The sequence below is a fragment of the Erpetoichthys calabaricus genome, chromosome 15, assembly GCF_900747795.2.
Source record: "Erpetoichthys calabaricus chromosome 15, fErpCal1.3, whole genome shotgun sequence".
NCBI classification, from domain to species: domain Eukaryota; kingdom Metazoa; phylum Chordata; class Cladistia; order Polypteriformes; family Polypteridae; genus Erpetoichthys; species Erpetoichthys calabaricus.
This window is the reverse complement of record NC_041408.2, coordinates 80,812,381-80,830,533: the sequence shown is the minus strand read 5'-3', so window position 1 is coordinate 80,830,533 and position 18,153 is coordinate 80,812,381. Positions and strand designations below refer to the sequence as shown.

Here is an 18,153-nt window from a genome sequence, read left to right as displayed (position 1 = left end):
CAGAACATTATGGTGGACTTTTTCTACACATTTCCGTCATGTCTATCTTTTATTAGCTTGATCATTAGCCTGTGTCAGGAAAAGGTCACTACTGGTGATATTGGTATTCAACCAAGGGGTACAGCACACCATTGACTTGTGTTTGGATCACAGAGTGGATGGAAAATAAGATACAAGCTGAAACTGACAGCAGCTGTTAGCCTAAATGGTTTTAAACAGGAGGCAGCTAGAGTATCGATGGCAAGTGATACACCTCTCTTGCGCACTTGCTTGGTGGCATCAAGTTGCGATTTAATAATGAGAAAAAGTGGTGAAAGACCTAACTCGCCTGTGTGTGTTCTATTACGTTTTTTTAATTATTATTTTTCTTAATTTTGGTTTCATTTAAGTGGTGGAAAGTGATATTTAAAATGGTGGTTTTTTTTAATTATTATGAAACCTGCAACAGACAGCCTGAAGCTGAGTAGCTTGATAATATCATATTTGTACAACATGACGTTACTGTTTCCATGTGGGCATTTATAGGCTTAAATACTTTGATTTTTTTAATCCATAGTCAACTCATCTGTACCCTTTAAAATTAATTTACATGTGTCCTTCTTACTGTTTTTTGCACTCACTTACCGTATCTTTGTGGCAGGGTGGCATCAAGCCCTTAGAGGGATGCCATTTTATCATGCTAAGCAGTGTGGCCTTGGTGCACTTTAAACCAGAAAATTTCTAACTCAGTCCCCATATTCACAGTGTGACCCTGAACAAGATATTTAAACTGCAGGTGCTCTAGTTGTAGAAATAAATGTGAAGAATTAACAGACACTTGTAGGTTTATTGTTTTATCAGTCTGAGAATGCAAGGTTACATCATGTTTATAGAAGGAAAGCTGTTTTATTACAGCTTGTTTATCGGCTGTCTGACCCTCCCTTGGGTTTCTACAGACTGCCTTGGTCTCCTGGGTGGACACAGTCGACTTATATTACAAACAAACAGCATGTTTGTATGTAATATGCTGTAAAGACAGTAGGCATTTATTGGATAAGGAAACTGCTTACAGAGGCCTTGGAAATAAATGGAGTAGAAATGAGTGTTGGCCTTTAATGCGATTTGAGATCAACATGTTTTTGGTGATGTCATGTCTTGTCTTGTCTTGCTGTGGAGATACCTGGTTACTGAAGTGAGGACTCCAGAGCTTGCCCTCCATGCAGATGCAGTCTTTCTCCCTCAAAAACCAATTTTTTACCAGCATAAAAATCATATCAAATTATTTTTTCCTCTCAATAATTATATTTAAATAATAAATTTTTGCTTTTACAATAACAGCATGTTATGCCCAGGTTGCCTGCAGTCTTGGCATTTCCTTGAACCTGGGTCATCAATAGTCATGAAACAGAGGATGGCTAGAGCAGTGAGGACACATAAACAAGCAAGGTTTGTGCTTCAAAAGAGCTTTGTGTGTGTTTATTCAAACAAATCAGTGTCCATAGTAAAGGTGTAGTGCCAGTCCTTCAAATTCATAATCAATGAATAATCCTCATTATGGGAATTCAAATCAATCCTTAAATAAACAATCCAAATAATTTTTAAAATTAACTGTAATATCCCAGAGATAACATCGTTTTCTTTTCTTTTTTTCTGTTCTGAGCCCAGTGTGTGTCTTTCTTTCTCACTTCTGCCTTCCCCTCAGAAGTGGGTCTCCTCAGAGGTGCAGGCAAGACCAGGCCCTACTCTGTGTGGTATAGCGGCGCCACAGCTCTCTCAGCAAAAGCCAGGTTTAAATAAATAATCACCGTGCTCGCGGCTTAGCGAGGGGGCGTGGTAGTTGTGGCTAAAGCGGGTCTCAGGACGATCTGCGGTGTGGGTGTTTCTCACCTAAGTGCACAGGTGAGAGACTGCCCACATCCGTGATTGTTCCTGGGGATGCTAATGTGCTGCAGCTGCTATGTCCTCTCGACATAAATAGAAGCGCGAGCCGGCTAGGGAAAAGAAGATAGATAGATACTTTATTAATCCCACGGGGAAATTGACAAAAATTAAAAAAAAAAAAAAAAAAAAATTCACAAGAAAGATGGAAAAAAGAAAACGAGGAAAGGAAAGAAAAACTGAGGTTGCTGGAGTGCACGGAGCAGGAGAAAGCCGGTGAGGGTGAGAGAGAGCGCGAAGGCGAACAAGCGAGAGCAGGATTGAGTGCAGCTGGACTGTGGGCCCTAGCGAGGTATGTAGCTAACACCTAGGGCAGTTGATTGTAGTCGCTCCTGCTGAGCATTGGGAGAAGAACGGCAGTGACTAGCGAGGAAGGTGACTCACCGTGGAAGACAACGGGAGTCGGGAGACTTAAGCATATAATCTTCAGCGTGGGAGTCTTGACCATTGGAGAGAAGCTAAGTCCCGGTCTGGGATGAGAGCGAGACCGAAGCTAGGATCAGGAGGCCTCCAGGCCGGAATGATTGAGAGAAAGGTCAGCTGCAGAGAGAGCGTCTCGCCTGCTGCAGGGCCCAATCGGGAGAAGCAGGTGAGACGCTAATGTAAAAGAAGCACCTGGCTTTTAATTGTTTTAAAGGACTGCTTCCAGCGATGTTTTAACCTCGTCTTTTAAAGGTTTGTTTTTTCTAACGTTTTAACCTCATCATCTGTTAATGGATTATTTATTAGTTTGACTGCACTGTTTATTTGAACTCTTTTGATTTTGTTGATTTTTGAATAAAAGCACTTTGCACTTTTCCACCATCCCCTTTGCTATGTTGCCTCACTGCTTGGCTCATCTCGGTTATAACTAATCGACGGTGTAGGGTTCAAGGGCTCCCTAACAGAAGATGGGAGCAGAACCCGCATCGTCACACTCTGGCTACTGTTCCAGCCACCTGAGTTGGTCAATATTACACACTTAGCTCATCTTGGTGATGACTATCAATAGTCCCAGGTTGAAGGGAGTATGGCAGCTGCAGCCAACCCGGACCTTCACATACCTTCAAATGATTAAAAGAGCCACTTAGCAACATGAGGCGGAGAGGCCGTATATGCCATGAACCCTGTGTTGGAGTCAATGAGTGAATGAAGGTTATAGGCGAGTGAAGAATTTATATTTAGGAGCCAATTAAAATTATTGAGATTTGCATATATTTATGTATACAGTACATTATCTTATTTTGTTTTACTGAATGCTATTTTATTCTTTATTTTTACAAGATTAGAACAACATTTTGAGAAATGGCTATTCACTGCACTAGAATAAGTAACTGTGTACAGTACTTTATTATTTATCACACATGGTGATGAAGTAGTTAGTATTCTTGATTACCAGCCTAGATGTTATTTAAAGTCGAATATCTTTAGGATTTCAAAGCTTTTTTTTTTTTTTTGGTTAATCAACTTGTGGACTTTATTCATGTTCAGTAAATGATGAATTTGAAGATCAGTTCTTGGTGTAAAATTGTATGTGGTCACTTGGTGGATGAGTGTGAAGTTGGTGGCATCCATTGTCAGTATTGGTAGTACAGTGTTTGGCGCTGCTCCCTCGCATGGATCTAACTTCAATTCCTGGCCTGGTAACTCTGAGCATCCTATTGCTAGTCCATTGTGGGTGTTAGACTCGTTTGTGATTTATTGTGCCCTGGGATGGACAGGCATCTATTCCAGGGTTTCTTCCTATCCTCCAAAAACAATTTCAAACACTTGGAAAATGCAGAGAAATGCAGTCAAGTACAAAGTTCTATATTAAGGCAAAAGGAACATTATAAATGTGAAATGGGTGAGAGTGACCTACAGAAAGCAATATATGAAAAGGATTTAGGGGTTTATATTGATATAGCATTTCCTTTGTTTAGGCAATATGTTAATGCAATTATAGAACAAAAAGATGTTAGGTTATATTGAAAACAGTGTTAACTCAAGGGACATCATGATCAAACTCTACAATGTCTCTCCAGTAAGATCACACCTGGAGTCCTTTGTGCAGTTCTAGTCGCCATGCTACAAAAAAAGGCACAGGAGCTGTGCTAGCTGTGTAGGGAAGAGCAACTGAGTCCATTCTGGGACAGAAGGATGTATCCTGCTTAGAAAAATAAATCTGCTAATTACGAGCAGAGAAGGCTGTCTAGGGGGCTAATCCAGGGTTTCACAATTCTCAAAGGCTTTGATTAGGCTGATCTGTTAGTATACTTTAAGTTAAAGCATTGTCGATTTTCTAGGGGCGCCGCGAAAATTTTTGTAAAATATTTAAAATTGCTAGTGTTTTTGAACTTTTGGTTGATTAAAAAGATAATGTTTAAAAAAATATATTTTATGTTGGAAAAACAGATAACGGTTAATCAGATTGTTGAATAAACGAATGTATTTATTTTGAATGCAAGTTAAAATTTTCACTGTTCACTATTCATCATAATATCAACACCAGCAGTGTCAAAAACACATCTCGTGAGACTTAAAAAGTCTCGTTGTTAGAAGCTCTTATCTCTGTGAGCAAGGTTTTTCAACACTTACGGAAATGAAGTCTAAGAAACACGAGAGACTTCAAATGATCGACAAGGAAATGCGCGTCTATCTTTCGAATATTGATCCTCGCATCAATCTCATATGTGCTGAAAAACAATCTCAACGTTCACATTAATTAAATTTAAGATTTATCCTTTGATTCCTTTATTAATAAAATGTCTTTCAAACTTGTAAAATTAACTGTTTTTATTGGCGATTGTCCATAGATTGTGTTGTCATGACTTTATTTATGGGCAGTTGCTCATCAGGTGCGCTGTGAAAGAAAATTTTTGGACATAGTACGCTGCAACTCAAAAAAGGTTGCCTTTCACTGAGTTAAAGGATAAGAGTTGTATTATGAAGTCAAAGTGATTTCTTCACAAACATGGTGTTTATACACTTGCCATGCAAAATTGTGTTCTGAAGTGTTTTCTATAATTTAAACAAACTAGGAGGGTCCGCCCCCTGCTCGCTATGCTAGCCCACCTCCGGGTTTGGTTTATCGGATATACAATCTAAAGATAGTTATTTTCATGGGAATTGTTACATATGCATTTTTAATTTAAAACTTTAGTAAAGTTTAGTAAAAACAATATTTGGAATTCACTTTTCTTCAAGTTCGCATTGAATTTGGATTCCGTGTTTGGGCTTACATTGTGACAATGTAATCTATAACTGCCTGTGAGTGAATATCGTTTCTTTCTCTCTAATAAATAAAATGACTTTTTCGAATGTTTGTCCATGTTGTTTCTTCTTTGCTTAGTCATTGACATGTCATCTAGAACGTATTAATGTTTTTGTCCTAATAAAATTTATAAGAGCTGAGAGTGCAGGAAGTATGTCTGCCAAAAGCATTCACACAACTGAGGTTAGATGACCGTGGTCTTGTTTGAAAATAGTTATAAGTAGGGCGTGACTTGAAAGAATCGCATGTTAAAAGTCTCAGTCTCACGGGATTTAATACCATGCCAACGTTTTTGGAATCTTTTAATTCTTGCTGGCAGCATGAATTATACGATCTACAAGTCTATGACTTAAAGTTTAAATCCGAACAATTGATTCGATCTCTTTTCACTGTTCCGTTATTTCACCGAGTAATAATTTACATTTCTTTGCGCTTTACTATCCTTTTTTTGAGACTTTCGAATTTTCGTACTTCCATTATCTCTAACCTGCTCTGCATGTGTACCGCGTCAACATTTTTGAATTCTTTATGACATTCTACTTTGTCATCTACTCTTTGTCCTTTATTTCCGGCCCCGGGCATGGTTAAATCTCTTTCTTGCGGGACGTATAAGTGTCTCTCCGAGAAAATCAAGTCTCGCCACCTTCCAAGATTTTTTTTTATAATAGAGAAAAAAAATCTCTTACCCTCACTAGTGCTTTAAAATGAAGGCTCACTGCATCCCTGATATTGACCTGCTTTTTTTCTTTTTTTAATAATTTCTGTGGTTAAATTTAAATGAGTAAATGATACCAAACATTTCATATGTCTTCACTACCTTGTACTGCATAGCACTGACTAATTAAAAGCTCTAAATTTAAAGTTAAAAAATGCAGTCCTCTTGGTAAGAATAAGGGTTTCTAGTCCTCAAACCCCACTGCTAAAGTGAGAAGTTCAGGCTGCACATGCATACACACAGTTAAGGACACTGCAGGGCCAATAGAGCTAGATGAGCTAAAACAGGCTTGCAGCACCCAGCATAAAGATAATTTCACATACTACAAAAAGCAATATTGTTTTAAATAAACTTACTTTTAAAATGGGATGGACAAGCATGAAATGATAAAATGTTTTGAACTATTCAAAGATATGGGCGTAAAAAATAATTTTTGAAATTAAATGCTATAATTCAACAAATTCAGTGATTTGACTGAATATAAGGTAATGGATTTTGTTAAATACTCCTGAAGTATTTTTTTTATTTGGTTAGTAGATTTACAGTATAGAATGAGTGAATTCCTTCCATTTTTCTGAACCCCACAACAATGTTGAAGGAGGTTCTGCTTTAACTAAATGGAAGTATTCTGTTTTTAATGATGTTTGCAGGTAATGGCAGCAAATACTTTTTTATATTCAAGCTTTGCTCTTCTAGTCAGAGGCATGTATCTGTGGAAAACGAATCTTACAGAAACACATCTAATGTTTCTTTTTCAGCCTCCATGGAAGTCCTCTCACAGACACAGGCTTGGCAGTTTTGAACCCGGTGCTGTCCATTCACCCGTCTCTTGTTTCTCTTGATCTTGGAGACTGCATGTTGGGAGATGAAGGTGTCCAGCTTATCTGTGGGATGCTACCACCGGACGGAGCAAAATCAGGTAGAGAAACTCCAAACTTCATTCTTTAATATATGATATGATGGCTAAAGGCTTGAATTACAGGATTTTTGCCAAATTGTGGATCTGGTGTATCCACTCCATGTCCATCAGCAGTTTTCTCCAGCAGAATGAAATTATCAAGCTGCCGTTGTAAACTGTATGAGTATGAGTGAGTCAGGGTGTGTGAGTGAAGGTGCCATGTACTAGACTGCTGCCCAGTCCAGAGCTGGCTCCTGCCTTCTAGCAGATGTAGGCTTTGGTCTCATAATGATATTTTAGTGGAATAAGCAGGTTCAGAAAGTAAACGGATGGATACATGAATCACTTTACAGAGTTGAGAAAGAAAATAATAATTGGCCAGAGTAATGCATGATCAATGGATTTTTCAGCCTGACAGGGAAATATTTACATCTGTGAATCAGCCAAATATCAAAAAGTTAATCTTGATGGTTCATGGAAGTATTAACTTGTACTTTCAGCAAAAGGTTGGGTTTTGAATGAAATGGAAGGACATTTACCGTAAATACCTGCATATAGGACGCGTTTTTTTTTCTTAAGAAGTAGGCCTAAAAACCAAGGTGCGTCTTATACATGGATACTTTTATTACAAAAATTATAAATCTATATATATAATTCACCGAGCCCCACCCACCAACAATTCACTACGCACGACACGACAGAGCCCCGCCCGCCAAGTCTAACTCTCCTCCTGCCACACTCGCAAACTGTTTTACACGCTACATACAGCGATTCCCAAACGTGACAAACTTTAATGGCTTGCCCGCCTGACTGTTACCAGCATTCACCACAATGTACTGGAGTGTTAAACTATCGCAGCTGATACCTCACAAACTGTCCTTACCGTATTCCCCGGATATCCCTGACCCCATCAGATTCAAGTTTGCCTTTTACTTTTACACGCAGACAATTTCCTGTTAGATTGGCGTTTGCAATGACAATTACGTAATACAGTAAGTCACAGGGACAAACTTTCAATCCATTTAATGAGCACCTTTTCCAGGTTAGGGTGGTGAGCCTTCGAGCCTCTGTTCGCCCTCTTTACTTTTCGCATTTCTTTTATGGTACTTTCGGCTTTTCTCCATTTTCTGATTATGCATTCTGTCAGACCAAATTGCTGCCCAGTTCCCGTGTTCTTTCGCGTACGTGATCACTTCCAGTTTAAACTTTGCAGTATAGCTCTGTCGTGTTGTCTTTGCCATGTTGACTGGGTAATATTGAACAGCTATCTTTAAAATTACGTAATGGGACATTGGACTTTATGTTTGTGTGCGCGTGTGTCAGTGCCTGTCCTTCGCCTTCGATGGCTGTGTGATGGGGACAGAGAGGAGTGGTTTGAATCCAATTTGAATTTCAAGGTTTGTTTTCAAGCGACAGTCGGTTAGCAGTGCTGCAATTGTAGCTACCGGGGTATGCCTCAATCCGCGCGTGATTAGCCTTTGCCCCCGCACTGGCATTTCACACCGTTTCAAATTAAAGTATTTTTCAGGTGTAGTGTCGCTAATACTGTATCGATTTTGGAGAATGACATGGCATTTGAAAGCTCATTTTACTATACATCCACCTGTATGCCTTATTGTAACGTTTGGAAATTGTTTTATTTTGAATATTCACGTCACCGATATGTCATTTCCGCCGTCTAGTATGTTTCTCGTTCTTTGTTGTTGTTCAGAGATACTCCAGCCTAACACAAACGTATGGATACAATCACTGGTGCTGGCGGCAGCAGCTTTTAATTAGTACCCCGGTAACTCAAAATTAGGATGTGTCCTATAAACAGGTACACAGGTTTTTCCATGGTTTTTAGGGTCAAAAATCCACTGCGTCCTATATATGGTATCATCCTATATACGGGTATTTACGGTAGTTGTAAATTTAATAGGTTGCAATAGCACTACACTACACTTTAATGCGTGTAGAAACATCCTTGGATTGCTTTACAACTCTGTGATGACTAGTGTGATTTTCCGCTCTGCAGTGTGCTGGGCTGGTGTCATCACTTCAAGAGAGGCCCACCGAATCAACAAGCTAATTAAGAAGGCAGGCTCGGTTAGAGGACACAATCTTGCCCGCCTCGAGATGGTAGTGGGGGAGAGAATTAAAACAAAACTGAGTGCCATTATGAACTTGCTGCACATCCTTTCTCTGACACAGATCAGAATTGAGTACTTTCAGACAGCCAATTATTTAGCAGAAGTGTATCAAGAAACACTATGGGGGCTCCTTCATACAGTGCATCCGGAAAGTATTCACAGCGCATCACTTTTTCCACATTTTGTTATGTTATAGCCTTATTCCAAAATGGATTAAATTCATTTTTTTCCTCAGAATTCTACACACAACACCCCATAATGACAACGTGAAAAAAGTTTACTAGAGGTTTTTGAAAATTTATTAAAAATAAAAAAATTGAGAAAGCACATGTACATAAGTATTCACAGCCTTTGCCGTGAAGCTCGAAATTGAGCTCAGGTGCATCCTGTTTCCCCTGATCATCCTTGAGATGTTTCTGCAGCTTAATTGGAGTCCACCTGTGGTAAATTCAGTTGACTGGACATGATTTGGAAAGACACACACCTGTCTATATAAGGTCCCACAGTTGACAGTTCATGTCAGAGCACAAACCAAGCATGAAGTCAAAGGAATTGTCTGTAGACCTCCGAGACAGGATTGTCTCAAGGCACAAATCTGGGGAAGGTTACAGAAAAATTTCTGCTGCTTTGAAGGTCCCAATGAGCACAGTGGCCTCCATCATCCGTAAGTGGAAGAAGTTTGAAACCACCAGGACTCTTCCTAGAGCTTGCCGGCCATCTAAACTGAGCGATCGTGGGAGAAGGGCCTTAGTCAGGGAGGTGACCAAGAACCTGATGGTCACTCTGTCAGAGCTCCAGAGGTCCTCTGTGGAGAGAGGAGAACCTTCCAGAAGGACAACCATCTGCAGCAATCCACCAATCAGGCCTGTATGGTAGAGTGGCCAGACGGAAGCCACTCCTTAGTAAAAGGCACATGGCAGCCTGCCTGGAGTTTGCCAAAAGGCAACTGAAGGACTCTCAGACCATGAGAAAGAAAATTCTCTGGTCTGATGAGACAAAGATTGAACTTTTTGGTGTGAATGCCAGGCGTCACGTTTGGAGGAAACCTGGCACCATCCCTACAGTGAAGCATGGTGTTGGCAGCATCATGCTGTGGGAATGGTTTTCACTGGCAGGAACTGGGAGATTAGTCAGGATAAAGGAAAAGATGACTGCAGCAATGTACAGAGACATCCTGGATGAGAACATGCTCCAGAGCGCTCTTGACCTCAGACTGGGGTGACGGTTCATCTTTCAGCAGGACAACGACCCTAAGCACACAGCCAAGATATCAAAGGAGTTGCTTCAGGACAACTCTATGAATGTCCATGAGTTGTCCAGCCAGAGCCCAGACTTGAATACGATTGAACATCTCTGGAGAGATCTTAAAATGGCTGTGCACCGATGCTTCCCATCCAACCTGATGGAGCTTGAGAGGTGCTGCAAAGAGGAATGGGCGAAACTGGCCAAGGATAGGTGTGCCAAGCTTGTGGCATCATATTCAACAAGACTTGAGGCTGGAATTGCTGCCAAAGGTGCATCGACAAAGTATTGAGCAAAGGCTGTGAATACTTATGTACATGGGATTTCTCAGTTTTTTTATTTTAAATTAATTTGCAAAAACCTCAAGTAAACTTTTTTCACGTTGTCATTATGGGGTGTTGTGTGCAGAATTCTGAGGAAAAAATGAATTTAATCCATTTTGGAATAAGGCTGTAACATAACAAAAGGTGGAAAAAGTGATGCGCTGTGAATACTTTCTGGATGCACTGTACCTATGGCAATAAACTCTCGTAATGCCTCTGTGGGACTGGGAGTGCTGTTTTGTACTTTAGCCAAGTTAGAAGTTTGTTTTTCTTTCTTTCTTTCCTTCTTTCTTTTTAGTCTTCCTTCTTTTATGTTATTCCAGTGTATATTTGAGAGGGCGATTGTAGTTTGTCTTAATAGAATAATATTTATTTATTGAGCTTCTGAAAGAAGCCAAATCTCCCCCTGGGGACAAATAAAGTTCTGTCTATCAGTCTGTCTGTCTATCTATCAAAACAAGCAACTGAATTGGAAAATAGATGGAGCGACTATAAAAGCTTTCCCCTTTTCAAACATTAAATGTTGCCAGGCTTGGAAATTGGACCAGGTCTTCAATTGGCCTACCAGTATTTAGTGAATAATAGAGAACTGGTTCTACTACAAGGGCTTCCCTTGGCAACATTAGAACAAGCACTAGCAACCGAAGATTGGCAATTTTGACATATTGGGTCATTCAGAAAGTAAGATTGCAAGGCCATTTGAGGAGAATTCTGACATGAATTGACGTGTTGTTTGGAGCTGTAGCTGGGCATATTCAAGATTGTGCTTTTCAGGTGAAAGGAAAGGAGAAGGGTAAGGCTCAGGCAGCGTGCCAGTCAAGTGCCATGCAAGAGTTATGCCAAATACACTGTTTAAAAATGGCAGTGTTCATTAAAAAAATCTATGGAGTTTCCACAATAAAAAAAGAGAAAAAAACACTGTCAAACTATTAAACTCTTGTTACAAGTTTGTGCAAATTTATTGTAGTCACACAATGAACAGAAGAATGTTACAGAATGATATTGGTGATTTAATGGTGGCCATGAGATGTCAGTGCTGCCTTTTGGCTAAAGTGCTGGACTCAACTGTACACAGAAGGACAGGGATTTAAACACTGTGTGGCTCAGAGCTACCTGCTAGTGCTCCAATTGTAGAAATACAGACACAATTTTGCCTCATTTGTAATTGGATGCGCGTTATTGCTGATTTAAAAACATTTAAATATAGAGTAGACATGCATTTGTGGCATTGTAGCTAAGGAACTGGACAGTAAAGCATAAGATTGCCTGTTCACTAGCTGAATTTGCATTTCCACAATCTGGAATTCAATATCTTAAAAATATAGAATGTAATGACAATTAAAAAGGCTCTCTCTAAAGCAGGTAGTGTGTTCTCTGGATTTTGGTTGCAGAGATTTGTGATTCACAATAGTACACAATGGTAAAGGGCTGCACTTGGGTTGCGGAGTGTCTTGTGATTTGTCATAGTGGGCAGTTTAAGCAAATACTTTTGACATGGTATGATCAGGGAGTACGTCTCACATCAGGTACGTCTCTGGAGGCGAGAGGAGGAAAGGAAAGAGAGTGGAACTGAGGACAGGAACTTTGAATGTTGGCAGTATGACTGGTAAGGGGAGACAGTTAGCTGATGTGATGGAGAGAAGGAAGGTTGATATATTGTGTGTCCAAGAAACTAAATGGATGGGGAGTAAGGCCAGGTGGATCGGAGGTGGATTCAAATTGTTCTATCATGGTGTGGATGGGAGTAGAAATGGAGTAGGGATTATTCTGAAGGAACAGTATGTCAAGAGTGTTTTGGGGATGAAAAGAGTGTCAAGACAGAGTGATGATTATGAAGCTGGAAATTGAAGGTGTGATGGTGAATGTTGTTAGTGCATATGGCCTGCAGGTTGGGTGTACAATGGATGAAAATGAAGATTTCTGGAGTGAGTTGGATGAAGTGATGGACAGTGTATCCAGGGGGCAGAGACTGGTGATTGGAGTGGATTTCAATGGACATGTTGGTGAAGAGAAAAGAGGGGATGAGGAGGTGATGGGTTTCAAGGAGAGGAATGAAGAAGGTCAGTTGATAGTGGATTTTGCAAAAAGGATGGACATGGCTGTGGTGAATACGTATCTTAAGAAGAGGGAGGAACATAGGGTGACGTCCAATCTGAAGGAGACTGAAGACTGCAAAGTGGTGGTAGGGGAAAGTGTAGTTAGGCAGCATAGAATTTGTGGTCTGTAGGATGACGTTGGAGAAAAAGAAGAGGAGGAGAGTGAGGGCAGAGCCAAGGATAAAATGGCGGAAGCTGAAAAAGGAAGACTACAAGGTTAAATTCAGGGAAGAGGTAAGACAGGCACTGGGTGGCAGTGAAGAGTTACCAGACAGCTGGGCAACTACAGCAGATGTAGTAAGGGTGACAGCAAGAAGGGTGGTTGGCATGACATCAGGACAGATGAAAGGAGGAAAAGGAAAACTGGTGGTGAAATGGGGAAGTACAGGAGAGTATACAGAGGAAGAGGTTGGCGAAGAAGTTGGATAGTCAGAGAGATGCAGAAAGTAGACAAGAGTACAAGGAGATAAGGCAGGTGAAGAGAGAGGTGGCAAAGGCTAAAGCAAAGGCGTATGTTGAGCTGTATGAGAGATTAAACACTAAGAAGGGAGAAAAGGACCTGTAACGATTGACTAGACAGAGGGACCGAGATGGGAAAGATGTGCAGCAGGTTAGGGTGGTAAAGGATAAAGATGGAAACGTACTCAGAAATGAGGAGTGTGTTGAGCAGATGGAAAGAGTACTTTCAGAGGCTGATTAATGAAGAGAATGAGAGAGAGAGAAGGTTGGATGATGTGGCGATAGTGAATGAGGAAGTGTAACGGATTAGCAAGCAGGAAGTAAGGACAGCTATGAAGAGGATGAAGAATGGAAAGGCCGTTGGTCCAGATGACATACCTGTAGAAGTATGGAGGTGTTTAGGAGAGATGGCAGTGGAGTTTTTAACCAGATTGTTTAATTGAATCTTGGAAAGTGAGAGGATGCCTGAGGAGTGGAGAATAAGTGTACTGGTGCCGATATTTAAAAATAAGGGGGATGTGGAGAGCTGTAATAACCACAGGTGAATAAAATTGATGAGCCACAGCTTGAAGTTCTGGGACAGAGTAGTTGAAGCTAGGTTAAGAAGTGAGGTGATGGTTAGTGAGCAGCAGTATGGTTTCATGCCAGGAAAAAGCACCACAGATGTGATGTTTGCTCTGAGGGTGTTGATGGAGAAGTATAGAGAAGGTCAGAAGGAGTTACATTGTGTCTTTGTGGACCTGGAGAAAGCATATGACAGGGTTCCTCGAGAGGATTAGTGGTATCGTATGAGGAAGTCGGGAGTGGCAGAGAAGTACGTAAGAGTTGTACAGGATATGTATGAGGGAAGTGTGACAGTGGTGAGGTCTGCAGGGATTGGCTCTGATCCCTCTCTTATTTGCAAAGGTGATGGAGAGGTTAACAGATGAGATTAGACAGGAGTCCCCGTGGACTATGGTGTTTGCTGAGGACATTGTGATCTGTAGTGAGAGTAGAGAGCAGGTTAAGGAGACCCTGGAGAGTTGGAGGTTTGCTCTAGAGAGGAGAGGAATGAAGGTCAGTATGAACAAGACAAAATACATGTGTGTGAATGAGAGGGAGGTCACAGGAATGGTGAAGATGCAGGGAGTAGAGTTGGTGAAGGCGGATGAGTTTAAATACTTGGGATCAACAATTCAGAGAAACAGGGATTGTGGAAGAGCAGTGAAAAGAGAGTGCAGGCAGCGTGGAATGGGTGGAGAAGAGTGTCAGGAGTGATTTGTGACAGACGGGTATCAGCAAGAGTGAAAGGGAAGATCTACAGGACGGTAGTGAGACCAGCTATATTACATGGGTTGGAGATGGTGGCACTGACCAAAAAACAGGGGACAGTGCTGGAAGTGGCAAAGTTAAAGATGTTAAGTTTTGCATTGGGTGTGACGAGGATGAACAGGATTAGAAATGAGGACATTAGAGGGTCAGCTCAGGTTGGGCGGTTTGGAGACAAAGCTAGAGAGGCAAGATTGCGTTGGTTTGGTCATGTGCAGAGGAGAGATGCTGGGTATATTGGGAAAGGATGTAACGAATAGAGTTGCCACACACGAGGAAAAGAGGAAGGCCTAAGAGAAGGTTTATGGATGTGATGAGAGAAGACGTGCAGGTGATGGGTGTAACAGAGCAAGATGCAGAGGACAGGAAGAGATGGAAAAAGATGATCTGCTGTGACAACCCCTAATGGGAGCAGCCAAAAGAAGAAGATGTAGATTGGTCAGGTACGATCAGCATCAGTGAAGCTCCAAGGGGTAACACTCAACACCTACAACTGATTGTCTTAGTGCGGCTGGGATGACGATCAGCAGTGATTCTCCAACGGGGACTCCCCACTCCATGGGATGACGGTCAGTGGCGGTTCTAGGTCTTGAAGACACAAAAACAGTAAAATTAGGTTGTCAGAAAATTATGCCCAATGGCTCCGTGCACCTGCAAAATGAAAATTCCAGGTCCATAAAAATGGAACAATGGATCTATTATCTTTTCAGAAACAGACACAATCACTTTCATGTATCTTGTGCAGGCTGAAATAGTAGTAGTATTGGTAGTAGCCATGATGGTATTGTCATTCATGTGTACAGAGTACAGTGAAATTCTTACATGTTCAACCAACATTGTCACTCTCCAGTGCCTTGATCAACTTCAGTTAATGGAATAGAAGACACAGTTTTGCTTACCTGATGTTCAGCCATGGTCCCAACACACAGAACCTTGTGGAGAAATCTCTGAGGAAAAACCACTGAATATAATTGGTGAAAATACGAAAAAGGGCTCACCAAAATAATTCTGACATTTTAAGACAGGTGTATGAGTATATCAACCAAATATGTTAAATCCAGTTTTCTTCTGCCACATTAATTGGTATGGACAGCATATCATATTTTGACTTTGAAAAAATGTTTTAACATGAATTCAGTGTAACCATTTCCACAGCAACATGGGCCAGCATACAGTGGAGTTACAGACTATTTATGGTCAAAGACAACATTATGCCCATAAGCAGTAATTATAGCTGTGCCAAGCAGGCCTCAGTCCAGTGTTAGACATATGCAGCTACTGATGCAGTATGTCACATGTCATCCAAGGTTTGTGTGATGTCATTCACTGAATCATGTTTGACCAGAGAGACATTTTGGTTTAATTGTGCTGTTTTCATTGCCACCCAGTTTCAAATCAGCTGTGACATAATTTTAGCATGATGTGGCACATAATAAGTGGACAAATCAGGTTATTCTTGGCCAGACCCACAAAACATGAAACACGAATGTGTTTTAAATTACAGTGCCCACCATATTTAAACAGAGGTGTCACTTTCTTATATTTTTTTCGTTATGAATGAAAGCATTCAGGGATGACTCAAAATGCTACTGGCTACGTGTGAAGGGATCACATGTATAAACACTAATCAATCTACAGTTTAATTGCTGTCTGTTCTCAGTGAAAGGTATGAGTGATGCCTCCAGTGAACTGGCAATCTTGAAATTATGTACCCACCGTTTGATATGGAACAGTAGAAGAATAGCAAACTGTGGAAGCTAGTCACAATGTTCTTTATTTACTGTGCTTCACTGGATTTACAACACTGATTCATTTTGAAATAAACAAATTAATTCATCCTGACTGTATGTCATTGAACCAGCATGGAAAAACACTCAAGAACAAAAGGAGCCTTTCAGAATCCACACAGATGAGAGAGCCTGTAAATTAACCCAAATCAGAGGCAGAAATGGTCCTCTCTCTGTCGATTTGGTCAATGGGATAAACTATTTGCAGAGAGGCCATTTCCGTTTGTATCTGAACCGCATGTGTAATCACTTAGCTCATACATAAAACGTGGGTGATAACAATGACCACTAGAAAGAATGCATCAATAGATATAACTATACGTCACTTTCTAATTCATAGATAGATGCAAATAAACAGTATACATGGCTGGAGAGGATTAACCCACCATGAAATGCACTGAGTGGGGTTTCTGTCACAAACAGAACAGACAGCAGACTTGAAGCTGTGTCATTTACAAGGGAAGCATGGCTTTTTCCTGGTAGTCAGACTAAACTAGGGTGCCACCTCAGGGCACACACAGTGGTTCAGTGTCTAAGATCATGGAACTGTGTACACTTGTGGTAGTTTGACTGAGTACTGGAGTGCAATCCAAGATCACTCTGTGTGATGCCTTTTTAGGTGAGGGGAAATGTATAACTGCTTGATCATTAGACTGGGAGACAGAATGCCATTGGGGCACTGACTGTGGTTCCATGTTTCAGGCCAGGATAATGTGGATTCTTGTGGAAGTTACACTATGTCAATGTCAAATCTATAATAATAAAAGGCAAAGCCCTCACTGACTGACTGACTGACTGACTCATCACTAATTCTCCAACTTCCCGTGTAGGTGGAAGAATGAAATTTGGCAGGCTCATTCCTTACAGCTTACTTACAAAAGTTATGCAGTTTTCATTTCAAAATTATACGCGTAATGGTCATAACTGGAACCTCTTTTTTGTCCATATACTGTAATGGTAGGCAGCAAGATGGCCGTAGGAGACTGAGTTGCGTGTCGCGTCATCACGCCTCCCACGTAATCACGTGAACTGACTGTGAACTCAGTACGTAGAAAAGAAGGAGGAGCCCCAAAGAGCGTAGAAGAAAACATTCATTACACAATTGACAAGGCAGCGAAACAATAAGAAGCGAGTGAGTGACGCATACAAGCATCTTCATAAGACACGAGGTATAAAAAAGCACGGTGTAAACCGTAAGTCTAAACTAACTTTATAGAAACGCTCCCGCTGCCGTTTGCAATACCATATTCGCCAGATACAAGTTTAATGAGAAGACACGAGGTATAAAAAAGCACGCTGTAAACCGTAACCTTAACTTTATAGAAACGCTCCCGCTGCCGTTTGCAATGCCATATTCGCGAGATACAAGTTTAATGAGAACACACGAGGTATAAACGACAGTTTGCATCACTTTGTAACAGAGTTAAAATTGCTGTAGCGAGAAACTTTTAACTGCCAGGTCTTAGCTAACATTAAATAAACCCGTGGACATCGCAACATCACACAAGAGAGTGGCTCACGTGAAGTGACTGAACGCAGCAGGAGTGATCACTTCCATTAATCAAACCTGTTCAAAAAACACATTACACAATTGATAAGGTAGGAAAAGAATATGAAACAAGGCACGGTATAAACCGTAACTTTAAGTTTATAGAAACGCTGCCGTTTGCAATACCATATTCGCCCCTGCGAAGCGCGGTGATTTTGCTATATATATTAAACTATTTCAACCATTGTATGATCTGCTTCTCGCAACTGAAAGAGTGCACCGTGGCAGAAGTTAGCCGACTTGCTCACCAACCACAAGCGTTACCTGGTAGGTAACCACCCATACAATCAGATTGTGAATCAGACTACGAATGCCTGCAATGTAATTACCCCGATCTACATGCTGTCAAATGAACGAACCTCACGCCGTGGCACAACGTTAGGGGCTTCGCCTCTACGTCCGAGGATCGATTCCCGTAAGGGAGTGCAGTGACTGTGTACTCCTGATGAGCCCACAATTACGGCGAAACACGTGTCGCATACTATGCATCTTCAA

General features: G+C 40.9%; 1 protein-coding gene across 1 annotated transcript in view; it reads left to right on the top strand.

The window, feature by feature from the left end:
- lrrc73 (leucine rich repeat containing 73) overlaps positions 1-18,153 on the top strand; it is a 50,957-nt gene that overhangs the window by 9,931 nt on the left and 22,873 nt on the right. Inside the window, exon 2 of the mRNA XM_028820685.1 lies at positions 6,623-6,783. Coding sequence (XP_028676518.1) covers positions 6,623-6,783 — 161 coding nt within the window. The remainder of the gene's footprint in view (positions 1-6,622; positions 6,784-18,153) is intronic.